This window comes from Patella vulgata, chromosome 2 (genome assembly GCF_932274485.2).
Source record: "Patella vulgata chromosome 2, xgPatVulg1.2, whole genome shotgun sequence".
Taxonomy (NCBI): domain Eukaryota; kingdom Metazoa; phylum Mollusca; class Gastropoda; family Patellidae; genus Patella; species Patella vulgata.
The window spans coordinates 67,175,015-67,187,024 of record NC_065880.2 but is presented as its reverse complement, the minus strand read 5'-3'; the positions used below and the strand labels follow the sequence as shown (position 1 = coordinate 67,187,024).

Here is a 12,010-nt window from a genome sequence, read left to right as displayed (position 1 = left end):
GAATCCGCAAGCTAAAAATGCGATTTTTCGAACAATCAGGGGCCATAATCCAGGAAGTTAAGTTCGGGTATCCGCGATTATCAAAAGGAATCAAGATCTTAGTGTGTAATGGTGATATATTCACACGTTTTTTTTTAAATCGGATACAAATTGTGATCTCTACAGAGACCACAAGCTGAAAACGTGATTTTTTGTTCAATCAAGGGCCATAATTCAGGAAGTTACAATCCGTTATGCGCGAATATCGAAAGGAACCAATAATTTTGGGTTATAAACATGTGTTTCAAGTTTCATCGAAATCGCATCAAAACTGTGACCTCTAAAGGGTCCACAACCTTGATTTACCAGATGTTTACACTATTTGCGTACGAGGGGCGGCCATATTGTCCGGCAGTTTTGGCCCGATTTTAACGAAATTCGAACTCAACAAACATTACGATGTAACGTTGATATATTCGAACATTTTTTTTAAATCGAATAATAATTGCGACCTCTAGAGGGACTACAAGCTAAAATGCGATTTTTCATACAATCAGAGGCCATAATTCAGAAAGTTACGATCCGATATGCGCGAATGTTGACAGGAACCGAGATCTTTGGGTTATAAACTTGCATTTCAATTTCATCAAAATCGGATCAAAATTGTGGCCTCTAGAGGGTCCACAACTTTGATATACCAGATGTTTACACTATTTGCGTACGAGGGGGTCCACAAGCTAAAAACGCGATTTTTCATACAATCAGGGGCCATAATTCAGGAAGTTATGGTCCGATATGCGCGAATATCGAAAGGAACTGAGATCAAATCGGATAAAAATTGTGACCTCTACAGTGTTCACAAGCTAAAAACGTGATTTTTCGTAAAATCAGGGGCCATCATCCATGAAGTTACAGTCCGATACATGCCAATATTGAAAGGAACCGAGATCTTAGGGTGATAAACCTATATTTCAAGTCTCATTGAAATCGGATAAAAATTGTGAGCTGTAGAGTGTTCACAAACAATTGTGGACGGACGGACAGGGGCGACGACAATACACGTCCACATGAAAATGTGGGCGTATAAAAAGTGTACATTTCTTCATAAGACTTCTTGAAAACGTCACGAGACAGAATATTGCTCTACATACGCTAGTAGTCGCATGTCCTAATGTTTGTTTTTCTACTACGTGCAACAAAATTGATCATTATTCTGAAAATTGAACAGCGTCTGCTCTATAGAAATAAAAGCAGGATATTCTATAATATGATAGGCAATAGTAACTTTAGCACAACAATAGATATAATAAAACAGACATAGCCGTCTTTCATAGTATATAATCATTTAGCAAATCATGCATGCCGTCTAATACATCTATGTTAATTTTGTGATTTATTTCACTCTTTCAGGCATATTTTGAAACATATCCAGAGGAAAATATAGGTAAGTTGTGGTTTGTGCTTTTCAGTAATAACAACAAAATTTAAAGTTGATATAAAGATATTTATTCTATTAACTGAAGAGGGAGGGGAAGGGGTATGTCCTGTTTGTATTTTCAAGTCCTCTTTTGGGAGTAACAAAAAACTTTGGTGGCCACTCAGAATCATGGAAGAGAATGGTGAAATTCAAATGGCGTCTAAGATGGCCACTATTTCATGTAACAGAAAATAACGCCCCTGTAGTTCATTTTAAGGGTGGGGACAATGCGGGTGTCTATGCCTAGGTTTTAGGGATGAAGCAATAGATTGAAACCGACCGCTAGATGGAAAACGGATGACGTTATCGTGAAATCGAAGATGGTTGCCAAATAGCCACCAAAGAGTCAAAAATTTTCAGATAGGTATGCTAGAACTGGATATACGGGTCAACCTATCCATTAAAGCCATTCGCCATTAAAACCATTCGCCATCCAAAATAGTCACCATAACTGACAAAAACGGACGTATTTTGCCATTAACATTATACCCACTTGAAATATACGCACTTCATTAGCTACAGGATTTACACGCCGTTGCCATCTTTTGGCAGCGATTGTAAGCATTAACTGATACAATTTCCGGAGATGAACTTTTGCAAACATATGCTTTGATTCTGGTCATCTGTCACTCGGAAGGAAAATCCTAGCCAGAACACAATTCCAATAAAATGCTATTATTATTCTCTTAAATATCCGTAGCTGGGTAATTAAGTTAGTAAAACGTTTTATGCCCAATGGAAGTAGATATTGTATTCAAATTTGCCTCTATATGTACTAGGATCGAATTATTTCTAAAATGTTGGCATACAATGTATGATTATAAAAAATATAAATCTGACCGGAAAATTGGTGCCAAATGTTAGCTGTGTGTGAGCCGATTCTAAAAATATCCAATCTGACTGGTTTCATTAGGGCACATCCCTAATCTGACCACTTAAAATCTACCCATCTGCCACGCCCACAAAAAAATGTCAAAATTGCATCATAAGTAATACTTTCAGAAATAGTTTTGAAATGTTGAGGTGCTATATCTGAATCTTAAAATGCCAAATCTGACCGGAATAAAATGGAGCCACACCCCTTTATAACTGCCCTAAAAAGTGTTGACGGTGCCCCAAAAATGTCTCATAAGTAATAAGACTGAAATTGGTGTCAAATGCTAGCTAATTGTGAGACGGTTCTAAAAATATCAAATCTGACTGGTTTCATTGAGGCAAACCCCTAATCTGACCATTTAATGGTGCCTAAAACTGCCACGCCCACAAATGGGGTCAAAATTTGCCTCATAAGTAATATGACTGAATCTGGTGCCAAATGTTAAAACTATGTATTAGTCGGTTCCAAGAATATCAAAACTGATGGTTTTCCGTGGGGCAAACTCCTAATCTGACCACTTAATTGTCACCACCCACCCAAAGGTTTAATACACATGCTTGCTTTCACTTTTCATACCTCCACTATTAATTTGCAGTTTTCAACTACAAAGTAGAAATTCAATGCAGCATGGCTGGCCTCCAAGTGGTATGATTCTCCATTAAAGGAGCCAAGTCTTGAACTCAATATCATCCAGTTTCCGACATTGCAAACACGACTTAATGGTCAATTTAAATCAACGTTGATGTTGTTATCTTACCGTGAAATGTTGGGTTTCTGATATCCAACACTTAAGACAAAATGAAACTGTTAAAATTGGCTTTTGAGTGCCAATTGTATGAAGCGACTCGATCGATGAATGAGGCTAAACATATTTAAATCAACATTGATGTTACCCTGAAAAGCTGGGCTTCTGATATCCAATATTTAAGACAGAGAAAGAGAGAGAGAAAGAGAGAGAGAGATGGCGTTTAACGTCCACTCGACACAAACTCGTTCATTTCGGGACTAATATATAGTTCAATTTTATTTCAATAATTCGCTTGCGCGTTGGGGTCTTTAGCAGTGGGAGGAAACCGGAGGACCCGGAGAAAACCCACGAGGTTGGACAGGCGACCCTACTCTTTGTCACTTACAACCGGGGATTCGAACCACGCCACGCATTATCTTAAATGCATGAATCTATTATTGAAGAAGAAAATATATACACAACAAAAGAACTGTATAATGAGTACTTTGCAATTCTGTTGGGAGTATATACCAGTTTTTCGGAGGATGGCAGCCAAGATAATAATATATTTGGTGACTTTACTATTTTCAATTTGGAAAGGAAGATAGTGAATTACTTTGGAACAGAGAAATTGGCATTGTTATCACCAAATACTAAAGGAAATATCATTTATAACAATAGAATGAATGTTGAAGAGGCCATTAAAGGGGTGTTCTCAGAAAATCATCGATGAAAGCAAAGATTCGTGACATAGCATACGTATTACGTAAGGAAATACTAAATGTACCTAAGTCGACTTTATCATCAAAATTAACAGTGCAGGATTTAATTCAAGGAGAGGTTTCTGTGCCAGATTTAGTAATCAACTTTTTTACTCATTTATTAGAAGGGCCTGACCAGAGACGAAAAAAATAACCAGAAAAAAATGTAAGAAAAATTGCATCAATTTCTCAAGATGCCATGTACAATGTTTCGTGTGGCAAAAGTAAAACTTCCAAACATTTGACTAATGGAATGGCGATGAAGAGTATAACAGTATAGAATGACTAACAGTGGATTTATCCCAGAAGATCTATACTATTATTCCTAGTAATTGTGCAGATGGCAAACTTTTGGATGTTATTTGGATGATATCACATGCTTTAGAAACTACTGATACACAGATGTTTGTAGGATGGAATTCACTTGTGGTAAAAGATAACCTTCCTTAACAACATATATGTTATCTTCCTCAAATCAATCAATCGCCCCCCCCCCCCCTCCTCAACTTTGTTTTGGAAACAATGAAGAGATCCAACAGATTGATGAAGAGTGTGGTCAGGAATACCTAATAGTGGCATATGACTTGGATATTGCAAAAGATGGCATATACAATTCAGACCACAGAAAGTCCTCTATTTGATAACCTCTTTATAATGCAGGGACCATTCCACATACCAATTGCATATGTCAAAGCTATTGGACAGTATATTGGAGAATCTGAAGGACCATTCGTATTGAGTGATGCTGGGATAATAGCTGATGGTTCTCTTACTTGATTTTTAACAGGCGCCCACTATAATCAATGTAAACACATCCACCCTTTGCAAGCTTTATCTGTGGAAGTATTACATTTCAGAAAGTTTTGTGAATCAAATTCTTCAACAGCTACTATGTTTGCAAAGAACTGAATGAAATAATTGATTATTCACAAAGACACTGGCCAGTGAACATGGGAAAACAGCCAGATATTGATACACGTATTTCAAAATAATTATAATATTTTACCATTTTTTCACCAGGTATTCATGTTGGCGACAACTTATTTTAATAAGGCCTCTTTGAAATGCCAAGTTTATATCAGCTAAACTATGTCAGGTGGATTCCCCGGTTGCATGACAATATGGTGAAAATAGATGAAACACATCCTGGAATATCTGACGAATTCTAAAGAGGTGCCCTTCCCATACGTAGAACAGACAGTTAATGCAGATGCTACTTATTGTTTTTCGGTAATAATATCATCATTTACAAATTCCAGAGAAGCTAGACATAAATGACCCATGTCTCATTATATGAGGGCAAATATAGTTTGAACATTTAGGCATTTCCAGGCCTGAAGATGTAACTTCTGAATTGAGACAAGCTAATATCCAGAACACAGCACATTGCATCAAAATCATTGAAAAGTTATCGAAAGAATAGTAAACATTTCCAATCCATTCGAGAATAATGCAAGATATATTAATTAACATTAGTCAACAAATTTCCCTTTAAACGTTTATGAAAATGGCAACATGTCTTGCGACAAATTGATTTCAGAAGTTATCACAGACCCCTTCCGGTTTGATAAACCCATATAACGGTCAAATCCAAGCACATTTGCTTCTGACAGTACCTACAAGTAACGACAAAATAACGACTACAGATGAAAATGGAGAGAGATATGATGGTTCGATTACTTTATCGAAAATAAATTAGACCTGATGATTATTTTACTTTAACATTTGGTGCAATTGCTCGTTATATTTTGGTTGAAATATGTAATGTATCGAGTCAAGAGATCCATGCTGTATTTGATAGAAATGAAAAACCATCGATAAAGGATATGAGAGTGATAAACGTGCTGGTTTCTTAGATCGTGACCATTTCAGGTCCAAACAGGAGACTGCTATCAAACTTTACATCAGCATTAAAAAACTGACAAGTTCAAAAAATCTCTTGTGTAGTACATAATTAACAATTGGGTGAGTACTGACTATTTGATAGTTATTATATCTAAGACTTTGTATGTAACCCGGGATACGGACTGTTATATTTTTACAAATGTACATGTAAATGGGTCTCTTCAGTGTAGCAAAGATTATACATTAACATGTATGCACGAAGAAGCAGATTCCAGAATGCTTTTTCATATAGCTGCCACAAACCTGTCCAAACGTAAAATGTTCGTTCCATAGCTACAGATGTTTGATCATTCTACTTAGAAATTCCTTTTGTCGGAAATGTGTGGATGGAGATTGGAATCCAGTCGAAAAATATTTTGAGGTATATTGAGACAATTAGGACCATCATTATGCAGTGCTTTGCCAGCTTTTCACTGCATCACTAGCTGTGACGATATGAATGACGAAGATACACCTACAATAGAAAAGTTTGTTTTGTCGCATATATGGATAATGTCATTTAACAAGTGTAAATGAGGCCAGATATAGAAACTTTTTAAAGGTTTATAAACCAAACAGAACCTACTCACAGACAATTGACCCAAATTTGAATCGAATGTTAGTTTGTAGATTTAATTTTTAAGTGATAACAAAATGTGTTTTCGCCTTGTCGGTGTGGTAGGTCGTGATATTTAAGTAGTCAGATTAGGGATATGCCCCACTGATACCTCGTGATACTGGGTGTTTTGAATTTGCCCTATCAATAGCTGCAAATTAATATGATCAAACCTTCTAATACTTATGAGGCAGTTTGTTCGTCACTGGCTCTTGATCTATCTGTTTTATTATTATTAGCATCTGGTCAAAGAATAGAAGTCCAAAATAGGACAGGATATATTTGTTGCATAAGTAATGATAAGTCTGCAGCCCTCAGCCATTAAAGCAAATTATAATCTCCAGACGATAACATACCACAGAAGAAACCTCAAATGTTAGAGCCAGCAGAAACAACCTCGAATGTTACCGTCAGAAGAAACGTCAAATTAATGTTAGCTCCCGAAGAAGTGGGGGCACGGTGGCTAAGTAGGCAAGACGCTGGCTCGCTAGCCTGGACGTCGGACGTTCGATCCCTGCATTGGCCGTGAAAGTTCATACAAATTTTCCGGCGTGGTTCCCCCTTGTCAGTGATGCAGGACGGAGGACCTGAAAACCCTGGGTCCCGTGTACACATTGGCGTGCACGTAAAAGATCCCTTGACTGTTAGAATTCGATATAAGAGTAGGTCCTAGTGCCGCTGCCCGGGCAAAATTTCCCTCATAGCACACTGTATGGCGTATGCCCGTTTTCATTAGCCCAGTTCGGAGCAGAACAGCAGGACGTTAAACCCCATTCATTTCATTTCATTTCCCGAAAAAGTGGCTGTACTGTTATCCTTTACTTACCGCGTAGGCGTAGTGTACAACCAATTCTGAAAACATGAATATTTGTTCATGTTGTATATGAGAGAGAGATGGCCACCTTCAGTCTGTTTTCTGAATTGGCCGATGAAGTGATGAAATATTAATCTTTCTAGCCTAGACGTAACCCATAGACTTGATCCCTCAAATAGCTTTGCACCCTAATAGTCCAGGAGCTAATGACAAAATAATATGGTCATCAGTTACAAAAGGTTTGCCCCCCCCCCCCCAAATTTGTAGCAGGTGTCCGTACGAGTAAAAGTCAATTGAATTGGCCGATGAAGTGATGAAATATTAATCTTTCTAGCCTAGACGTAACCCATAGACTTGATCCCTCAAATAGCTTTGCACCCTAATAGTCCAGGAGCTAATGACAAAATAATATGGTCATCAGTTACAAAAGGTTTGCCCCCCCCCCCCAAATTTGTAGCAGGTGTCCGTACGAGTAAAAGTCAATTGATCAGATCGGGTACTCCTGGGGCGTATAGCCGCAGCAGCACCATATAAAAAGTCCCAGTTTTAGGGTGTGGTGGTCGGACATACTTTAGAGCGATCTGACTTGGGAAAAGCCCCAAATTTTTGGTCACATTTTTAAAAATTGTATTTATCAAGTGTGGATCTTTGTTTCTGGTTAAGTTTCAGTCATGTAACTGATGACCATATTATTAGCCCCGTGAGGCGATATTGGGCGTGGTCTGACTTGGGGAAAGCCCCAGAAATTTAGGTTAGATTTGTGAAATATTTACTCCGACTATGGATACCATTGTCTCTAGAAAGTTTCAGCTATGTAACGTATGACCTAATTTTAGGTCCCATGGAGGCTACTTTAAGGTGCTGCTCACTATAAGTCAATGTTTCCAAGGACACCCTATTTATAAATTTGTTTCGAGCCTGTTAACTTAATATCTTTTACCGTACGAATTATAGAAATAACAATGAATAATTATTTAGAAAATATATACAGTAGTGTGATATGTGACGCAAGTTTCCAAACTTACTGCTGGATTTTAGCGATAATAAACAAAGTTTCGATTATCCAATTTTAAATTAAATTATTAAATGGAAATCGTGTTTCAGTCCATTAAAGCACGACCATCCGGTGGTCTATAGGGAGTTTATTATGGGCTTGTTTTGTGATTAAATGTCTAAATAATTTATACAACATTTGCAATAGGCAGACTTGTACATAATTCATTTTAAAGGAATACAAATTAGAAATACAGAAAATACTGAAATTAATGCCAACCTCAACATTTGCTTGGCATAATGGCTTTCGCAACCATTCCTGACTGCCCAATTCATGTCTATGCTGTACATATCGCATTAACATGATTAAATTCCATCATTCCTAGTGGACGCTACGGCGATCTGAAGTTTTCATTTATATCACTTTCTAATGTTTCAGTATAAATGTTCAATATTAATGAAATAATTATTGGCCCTCTAACATGGAGATTAAACTTTAAAAAATTAGTGCATTAAAAATCTAAGATAAAACAAATATCAGAATATATTAAATAAAGCGACCCTTACTTAGTAAAAGAGAAATGGTGTGAAATGAAATACAAGGTGCAAATCAAGTGTTGGTAAGATGCCATAGATTAATAGATCCCAATCTATTTACTCCGCATACCTAATTTTATCCAATAAGTCTAATAATCATACATCATGAAAAATCTTACATGATATTTGCAATCGAAATTGCTGCACAAGCCAATCATATACAACGTCCAACTAGCTATCATATAAATAGAGACCCGTGAGAAGATAAATAACGTGTAAGATAAGATAAGATGTTTATTGCACCAAAACGTCCATTATGGACAAAATGCATACATATACACTTAAATATAGTCCATATGTCATATACATTTAATAATACATATTACATAAACAAAACAAAACATTCATACAAACAGTATACTACATGTATATCTAAGGGGTTTCAGTTACATGTAGTTGCCACCAAATTTGATTTAGCTCTCTTATCAAATGCCAAAAACACATATTAAACCACTGTCTTCGCTATCGATTTTGGTGGGTTAAAGTTAAAGAGATTAAGAAAATTGTAGGAAATCTCAGGATTTGCTGAGAAGGCTAGGTATAAATGTATGGTTATCTGAATATAAAACCACAACAATTATCTTTAGTATTGTATTTTTCAGCCAACTTGACTGACTAGTAAACCGATGCAAGCACTTGAAGGGATTAAAAAAAAAAGACAAAATCTATCACTTCAAGTGAATGGATCGGGGGACCAGACGTAGGCGTCCACTGCGCTGTACAGTCCCGGGTCTTTAATAAATCGACCCGTCCACACTTTCTTGACAAGAAGAGGATCCCTATTTCTTTTCGTGAAAATCAGATAAATATTTTTAGAATTATACTCCATTTTGCCAAACTGTCCACACTTCTTGTTTAGCACAACAGAGGCTACAGTTTTTATCGGTTTTTTTATAAAAAAAAAAAAACTGTCAGGAAATTTGTATGACGACAAGACGAGGATCCCTATTTTTTTCCGTCAAAATTGGATGCTTGTCTGCATACAAGCCAGAGTATTGATCAGATTTTTCTGAAACTTTCGGTAAGCTTATATTGTGATAAAACAAGAATCCTTATTTTTTTCGTCAAAATCTGAGTAATATTTTTAGAGTTACTCCCCCATTTGCGAGAACAACTTGTTAGCATGATTGCGGTCACAGTTTTTATGGGATTTTTCTGAAAATTTCAAAAAAGTTCTATTATGACTACACAGGGAGGAATATTTCTATTCTGGATAATTATACGGATATTTTTATAATTATGGCCTTTGATTTTACGTAAAATGTATAAAAACTTCTTTCAGGTCTGTGTTTTTGTCCGAATTTCACGATACTTGTGTGAAGACTGTGTACGAACATAATAGGGTTTACATATTTGCACGGATGTACTTGAAACTAGGTGTGAAGCATTGTGGATATTCTGCATTTCGCGAATTTCCGTTCCGGGGTTATCCCCCCACCCCACTACAACTTTCAAAAAACATTCTGACTGCAATAGAGGTCCGCGCCTTTCTTTCTTGGAGTTATGCTATTTTGCCAAAAAATCTTTGTGAACGCGATAGAGGCTACAATCTTTTTTTTTTTTTTTTTTTGAGACAAAGCTGCTTTGTGGGCGATTCCACGCTTTGCATGACTATCTATTTATTTCAGACTGCTATGATTGTTTGACTTGTAATAAGCATGAACTTAGTTGAATTTAAGAGTTGTGCATCTATTATTTACAGCGTTATTATTCTTGTAATCTAAACTGTGAAACCACTCGACAGGAAAGAGAGGGTTTTTTTTCAAAATTGAGGATGTTGTTTGACTAGTATGTTGACCTGTTTGATGAACGAGTCTTGTATAAATTACTTGTTAAGTTATTGCCCTTGTCATCCAAACTATAATTAATCTACACGATAATAATACTTTTTACACATTTCTTATACTTTACAGGTATAGATAGTGTATTTTTAACAGAAGGTGATATTCTAGCAGACATGGTGAGAACACTATTATTTATTGTAGTTATTTTATATGCTAACAGAATAATTAATTTGGTAGTATACTTTTCTACTGTCCACCGACCACAAGTGCTTGTGTTCAATCTAGGTAGTAACTTCATAATCAAATGTTCGAATCACATGATTTCCAAACTGTATCTAGATTTTGTTATACATTACTAGTCTGTACCAAGTTTCGTAAAAATTGATCGTAAATTTTTGAACGCGTTTTCTGGTCACATTTTTTTTACTTTTAAAGCTTAAAAAAGAACTCATAGTGGGTTCGTATACGCCCTCGTTTAATGTGGACGCATTTTATGTCCGTCGTTCATCCACAGTTTCTTGGGAACACTCTACAGGTCAGAGGTTTTATGCAGGGACGGTTCATAGAGTCGCCAACAGGACTTTTCGGTAGCAAATGGGCGAGTTATCTCTCTGTTTAAGTTCGAAATTATGAAAGTTTGGGAACGCGATACAGGACACAATTCTTGATAAAAACCAGAATTTGTCAACGCGTTTTTGTAGTTATCTTTTCGGTCATATTTTCACTTTTAAAGTTTTTGGTGGGATTGTCTAGTGGGAACCGGAATCCTTGAAATCGAAGAAATTTCGACCGTACATTTTAGATTTAAATTAATTCTCTAAATTTTAATTGACGGAATTGTTTATACTCAATGAAGGGCAGATATCGTAATGTAATAGTTTAAAATTCGGTGAGATTGTTCACTAGTTATGCACTAGAGCATTAAGTTGAACGCGTTTTGCGTAATTATCGTTCCGTTTACACGTTGTGATAGTGCAGATTTTACACGTCATATGAATAGTTTACAAAATAAGATATTGAAAGCCTATTCTTGAAAATCTAATTTTTTAAAAGTAGATACTTATTGAAAAACCCAATAGGTTTCTGATTATGTCGTTCTGCCTATAGCAGTTCAAATAAAGATATTTAACAAAATGAATATGTTGAATATTCAGTCAAATTACTTTATTCTATGCGAAATTATGAGTGTTTCAAGTTTTTACAAATCGTTGCGTAGGTTGTTTATTATCGTAGCAACCTTACTTGACAGTCGAGACTAAGTCTCAATTATCTATTTTATCGTCAACTATTAAATAGCCGCAGTGTTCTAATCTACTGAAAATCAGAGTTCTCCGGTGGTCCAAAGGGTTAATTATAGGCTTGTCATGTTATTAAATGTTTAAATAATTTATATAACATTTGAGGCTTAAAAACCCGCAATAGGCAGATTTATCTCATACATGATGCAACCCATTAACGCTGGAATTTTACTTGATACGTTTAATAGACGTAACCTGGGAAT

At 36.1% G+C, this 12,010-nt stretch overlaps 1 protein-coding gene across 2 annotated transcripts in view; it reads left to right on the top strand.

Annotated features, from left to right (window-relative positions):
* Positions 1-12,010, top strand: part of LOC126811166 (MAM and LDL-receptor class A domain-containing protein 1) — an 81,879-nt gene that overhangs the window by 24,630 nt on the left and 45,239 nt on the right. For both annotated transcript variants that reach the window (XM_050536690.2, XM_050536691.2), the window contains exons 3-4: positions 1,390-1,423; positions 10,639-10,685. In XM_050536690.2, coding sequence (XP_050392647.1) covers positions 1,390-1,423; positions 10,639-10,685 — 81 coding nt within the window. The remainder of the gene's footprint in view (positions 1-1,389; positions 1,424-10,638; positions 10,686-12,010) is intronic.